This window comes from Entamoeba nuttalli (genome assembly GCF_000257125.1).
Source record: "Entamoeba nuttalli P19 unplaced genomic scaffold asmbl_6747, whole genome shotgun sequence".
Classification (NCBI taxonomy): domain Eukaryota; phylum Evosea; order Mastigamoebida; family Endamoebidae; genus Entamoeba; species Entamoeba nuttalli.
In genome coordinates this window covers 1-6,171 of record NW_008578249.1, presented here as the reverse complement: position 1 = coordinate 6,171, position 6,171 = coordinate 1, and the positions used below count along the sequence as shown (strand labels likewise).

The following is a 6,171-nucleotide window of genomic DNA, read 5'->3' as shown; positions in this document are numbered from 1 at the left end:
ACACTTATAACATTTACCAGTATAATATGCCTTAAATATATTATCACGATGTGTACAATTCTTATCATCTTCTACTACGCTATGGGACCCAATATGTTTTGGTGGCTTTTTTATTTCAACGGAGCATCTATTTGCATCTTCACAGTAATTTTTCAAAGCATCATCATGTATATTTGAATTTTGTTCTATTCTAACACCGGAGCATGAAGATGAACTATTATATAACCATACTTTAACATTATCACCGTCATGAATAAAATACACAGATGTGTTATTTTTATAATAATAACACTTATCAAATTCTATTACTGTAAATCCAACAGCATCACCATCTTCATTTTTTAATTCAGTAAAAACTAATGAGTCTTTAGCAAAAGTAACAACAAGGAATAGTACAAAGCGTAACATGTTCTTTTGATTTATTCATTATAAGCAATACCCATTAAATATTGCTATTTTTATCATTCAATTTTTTATTTAATCACCTCTCTGATAATCTTTTTAATCCATTTTTGCTAAAAATATTTTTTTAATTCTTTTATCTTATACTTGTGTCTATATTCATTCTACTCATTGACTTTTCTTCTTTTTCCAAAATATTATTAACTAAGTTCCATTAACAATAAACCACAAATGTCAGAATTATATAATTTGTTTTGCCTTTTTTATCAACTTTAATAAAAATAATTTAAACGAAAAAATATTTATAGAGGAAGATATCTAATCAAATAAAAATGAAAACAAAGAATGAAAACAAAATTGATTTGATATAAAGGATTTTATTGTATGTGAAATAAAAAACCGGAACACAAACTAAAAAGAGTTTTTTTATGTAGTATTTTCTATCTATTCTGCTTAAAAGATAATTTTTTTTTAAAGAAACACGTCTATTTTTTTATTTTATTCCTTTTTAGTTCAAAACAAATAAAAGATGTGCAATCAACAATAACTTAATTTATAAATTTACTCATAATTGTAGAAACAGAAAACTAGTACATCATATAAAATCTTTAAAACATAATAATAGAAAAAGACTAACAAAAATAATACAGTTATAAAAAAGTATTTAGTTATTACTTGATAACAAATCAAATAGGAATGAATATGAAGTAATTAGAATAATTAAACATAGTTATATTTTTAGTTTATTAATAAAAGAATGTTCATTTAATATCATCTTTTAATCCTAAATTCTCTATCAACAAAAGTTCTTTACTTTAAGTTACTTAAATATTTAGTTGCACTAATAACTGTTATAATACTTCTTAATCTATTTTTATTTGTTTATTCTGTTCTTTTATATAACCTTTTATATTTTTTCACGTTTATCAACTCCATTAACCTAATTTATTAAATTATTCAATATTATTATACTTGAAATTGTAGTTATTTTTAATAGTAGTTTTCTTTTAAGACACCTTCTTTAAATTTTAAATATTTTTATTTGTTTGGGTGTGTATTAATTTATATTTCATATTATTCACTTGTTAATGTTTATTTATCAATCTTTTTACCTTTTTATATGAATTTTATTTATCAATTCTCTAAATGTTTATAATTTAAATTTATTCAGACTTCATTTAATATATAGTCAAAGAATGGTTGTTGTTTTCTCTTTTATACTCAATAAACTTATTTTAAAATGACTTTTAAACACGATAAATATTGATTCAACTTTATTGTTATTTCTTTATTCATGTCTTCTTCATTATTATTGTTATTAGTTGCAATATTACTTCATTACAAAATGGTTTTGGATTATAACAATTATCTTAGTATTTTTTGGACTTCTTTTTTATTTCAAATATCGTTTATTATTAATTTAATTTGTTTTTTCTATCTTTTTAGTTTTTTTTCATTTATTTATTCGTATTATTAATGTTAATTATTATTAATTGAATAAAAGAGTATACAAATTAGTTCATTGGCATCATCTCTTGTTTATTTTATTATATCATTTGTAATTTTCTGATGTTTAGTTCATTTATTTTTCTTTAATATCATTTCTATAATTCATATTTAATTTAAACACCCACAATATTTATTATATTTCATTTGATATTATTTTGGTGATAATCTAACATCTTTTTGGATATAATTTCAATATATTATTCATTAAATTATTATATATTTTAGAATTAAAGTTTTGACGTTCATTATAACTTAGTTTTGTCTGTTACATTAAACCCATTTCAATTCTTTTTGATATTCGACTTATCATTTTAAACCTTTCATTGTCTTTTCTTATTCATACTAACTAACCTCTTTTTGTGTTGATGCAAATTGTTAAAGCATCATCATTTTTTTCCACAAATATAGCCTTAGTTGTATTCATTCATAACATTTATAGTAATGTCCACAATCCTTTTTTTTGATTCCTTTATTGTTATAATATGTATTATGAGGGAAACTCTTTTTACTATTTAAAATAGATTAATATTAACTACAAAATAACAAATGGCTTTTTTACAAGGTATTCTAAACATTCTACTTTAAGAAATTAATATTTTTTAATAATCCTTTATGTTATGACTAATTCAGTTATTTATTACAAAAGACATATTCTGAATATGAAAAAAAATTAAAGAGGTTTATTTGTTATATGTCTTATTTCCAGTAAACTGTTTTTGAATAAATTTTAATAGTTTTAATCGATTATTAACGTTAAATTCAATAAATAAAAAAACACTCTAATAAAAATGTTTTAAAAATTGAATGTTTAGGAAGAACAAAACACAAGATGTTATTAAAATCTTAACTTCACTTCAGCACTATTATTATAATAACATAGAAAAACATTAAGATAATAAGAATGCATAGTAAATAAATATAAGCAAAAAGGAATAATTTCTTATTGTTCTTCTTTAATTGATGATCTTAAAAATTCAACAAACAATAAATAGAATCTTCTTATTTTTCATATTTTATTGAAAATAAAAATTAATAAAAAAGAAAAATTGAGGAATAGCAGGAAGATCTTTTTTAATACTGAAAGTGTTATTTATGCCAAGACCAAAGAATATTGAGAAAGATGAAGATTATTTAAAGAAACAGAAACAACAATCAAGAACCCAGGAGGCTGCATTAACAAATTCATTTTTAGATATTTTAATCTCAGACTTTCATTTTGAAATGAAATATTCTCGAACTAAAGGAGCAACTAAAACAGTTAAAATGATTGTTCCAAGTCACCTTATTGATGGAGAAACCATTTATTCCAAAGAAGATATTATGAACATGTCTCATGAAATTTGTCAAACTGAAAAATTAGATTCGACAGCTACAGTAAAACAACAAAAAAGAAATGATGAGGCTAAATTTGCTAATGGTGTTTTGGCATTATTAAAAAGACGTGGATATACTTTTTGTGAAAAAAAAACAAGACCATGTCACAAAACTACAAGATTAGTTAGAGTATCATCTTTAACATTTGGATCAAAAACATACTCAGCAAAAGAATTAATTACAAAAGGAACTGAATTTGGATTTGCTGTTGCATCAATAATGAAAAATAAAGAAGAAATTATAAGTCAAACTAACTTAAAACAAAGTAAAGAAAGTTATAGTGATATTAAACGTCAATTAGAAAAAGAAAAAACAACTGTCCAAAGACAAAGTGATACTATTGAAGATTTAAATGAAAGTGATAAAGACATTATGATAAAAAACGTAGAGATTATTAAAAAAGAAAAAAATGAACTTTATACAAAAAATGGTACTTTAGTTTGTGAGCAATTTAATGAAATATCTCCTAACGATATAAAAAATTGGGCTGTTAATCCACCACTTTATTCTCCAATTCAACAAGAAAATATAGATAATAATACTGTTGAACTTCATCAAAATTTAGAAATTGAACTAAATGATTCTACAGAAACTGAAGACAACCCACCAAACTTTACTTCATACACACGCACTGAATCTAATCCAACTGCTTTTGCAAATGGTCATCCTAGTACAGATGGAGCACAAATTGGTTTTATTAATAGATAATTATTTGTTCTTTCTTTTAAATTTAAATTCTTTAATATTTTTTAATTTCTAATTCAATTAAATTTATTAAAAAAGAAATAATGTTTTTTTTTTTAATGTTCTTCTTCTATTCCAATAATTCCATTCTTCATATCATTTGCCATTCTTTCTAAACTTTTCATTTCTTCAGTTCCACTAGCAATACTATCTAATACTTGAATGAAATTTACAGTAAATCGTGTTCTTGTTTCTCCATTATATTCATCTTTTTTACAGATTAAATGGAATCTACATTCAATAAATGTTAGTTGCTTAAATAAATTTTCAAATAATTCTGAATCTTGTTCATTTATTTCATACATTTCATCAGCACTTTTTCCAATAATTTTTTTCATTTCTTCATCAAAGATAGTAACCCAAATACTACTAGTAGAATCTGCAATACTTGCACGCACAATAAACCTTCTCATAGGTTGAATATCTTTTTGACATTTCTCACAAAATGTAGAACCTTCAACAATCTTCTTTTTACAATCAGGACATGATAAATAACAAAACCCATTATCTACTTTAAACATAGTAAAATATCCATAAACATTTGCTTTAACATCTTCTGAAGTTTCACTTGTTTTTTCTTCAAGTTTTCTTAAACAATATAATTGGTCAGCTGTTCTAACATCTCCTGATTTAAATTCTACTGTAGTCTCATTTGCAAGATATCTTAAATCACTTACAGTAATTCCTTCAGGTGTGGTATGTTCTTGAATGAATTTATTTACTAAAGATGCTTCGTCATATTGTTCAATATCCGTATTAGAAAGTATTTTAGTAGCCTTAGTAACAGTAAGTGTTTTATATTTAAATTCTTTTAATTTTAATGAAGTTAACACATAAACAACTCCATTTTCCATATCTTTTGTTTTGTCAATATCTTCATTCCAAAAATCTACTTCAACAGCATAACTTGATTGATCCATAAATGTTAATGTAACTTTGGCTTTCTCATTTTTATATGTTTGTTCTGGTCCTTTATCGACTAAAAATGCACAAATATCATAAGTAGCATCTACAGGTGATTCAACTAAATCAGCAATTGGGACAATAGAACTAATCATTGGTACTTCATCAGAACTTTTTTGAATTATAGTGTATTTACCAATAATCATATCTAAATCAATCATCTTAGCACTTCTATATCCTTTCCCATTACTTTGTTTGTAATCAGCTTTAGTAATATAATAAGTTTCTCCAACTTTAATTTGGTCAAATTTTTCATCACAAACATCGTTAAAACAAGTGGCTTTAATTTCAGCACCATCTTTATCTTGAAGTACAAAACTAAATAAATTTCCTTTGGCATACTTAAATTTATCATTCTTTGATACTACCCTCCCTTTAATAATTAATTTAGACCCAAATGTGGTCAATAATGAAAATGGTGTAATCTTTCCTTTAGAAAGGTCTGCTGGTGCAGCTTGTTGATGTGAAACAGGAACACCAGTTCTCACAATTGGGGCAGTACCAATTTTATCCAAATGATCAATTTTTTCTAATGGACTGGTATTAATAAGCTTCTTTAATGTTGCATCAACAATCTCAAAGTTTGAAATTGCAACAACGAGGGTTTTACTAACGTTTTGTGGAACATGAACACTTCCTTGTATAACTTTAATAAGCATATAGTCTTTTAATCTCTTTAACAAGGCTGTGTCTTTGAGTTTGAAAATAGTTGTAATTTGGTATTTATTATCATGTATTTTTGCTTTTACTACGTCTTGTGTTTTTTCTACTGACTGAACGTTACTTACTTGAACAATTATTGGTTCTATAATCTTTCGTGCTCTTACTACGTCTGCTATCTTCCCTTCTGAGATACTCATCTTTTATAATTTTTTAGTTTTTTTGTTTTTATTTTTTATTTGAGGAATTTATCATTTTTTGTCTTTTCTTTTTTGTGTTTATCGATTAAATAATTTTTTCTTAATAATGTGTGATATATCACACATTATTATAATAATTGTCATTACTATGGATAATAACTAACATTCCAATTTATTAAAAATAAATTTGCTACAAACAAACTGGTTATGACTCGTCTTTTGTTTTGTAATAAATAAAGTGGTAAAGTTTCAAATAAAAAACGAATAAAAGCATTTTAATTTTTTTTAAATTGTACAAGAATATTAAATGATGTATCTT

At 24.0% G+C, this 6,171-nt stretch overlaps 2 protein-coding genes across 2 annotated transcripts; one reads left to right on the top strand and one right to left on the bottom strand.

Moving 5' to 3' along the window:
* Window positions 1–3,003: 3,003 nt before the first annotated feature.
* Window positions 3,004–3,993, top strand: ENU1_159720 (hypothetical protein; the record flags this gene model as incomplete). Its single annotated transcript, XM_008860812.1, has 1 exon — window positions 3,004–3,993. The coding sequence occupies one exon, from the start codon at window positions 3,004–3,006 to the stop codon at window positions 3,991–3,993; it is 990 nt and encodes a 329-aa protein (XP_008859034.1).
* A 92-nt stretch (window positions 3,994–4,085) lies between these two features.
* On the bottom strand, window positions 4,086–5,852 carry ENU1_159710 (replication factor A protein 1, putative; the record flags this gene model as incomplete). The annotated part of the gene is made up of 1 exon (XM_008860811.1): window positions 4,086–5,852. The coding sequence occupies one exon, from the start codon at window positions 5,850–5,852 to the stop codon at window positions 4,086–4,088; it is 1,767 nt and encodes a 588-aa protein (XP_008859033.1).
* Between the last annotated feature and the right edge of the window lie 319 nt (window positions 5,853–6,171).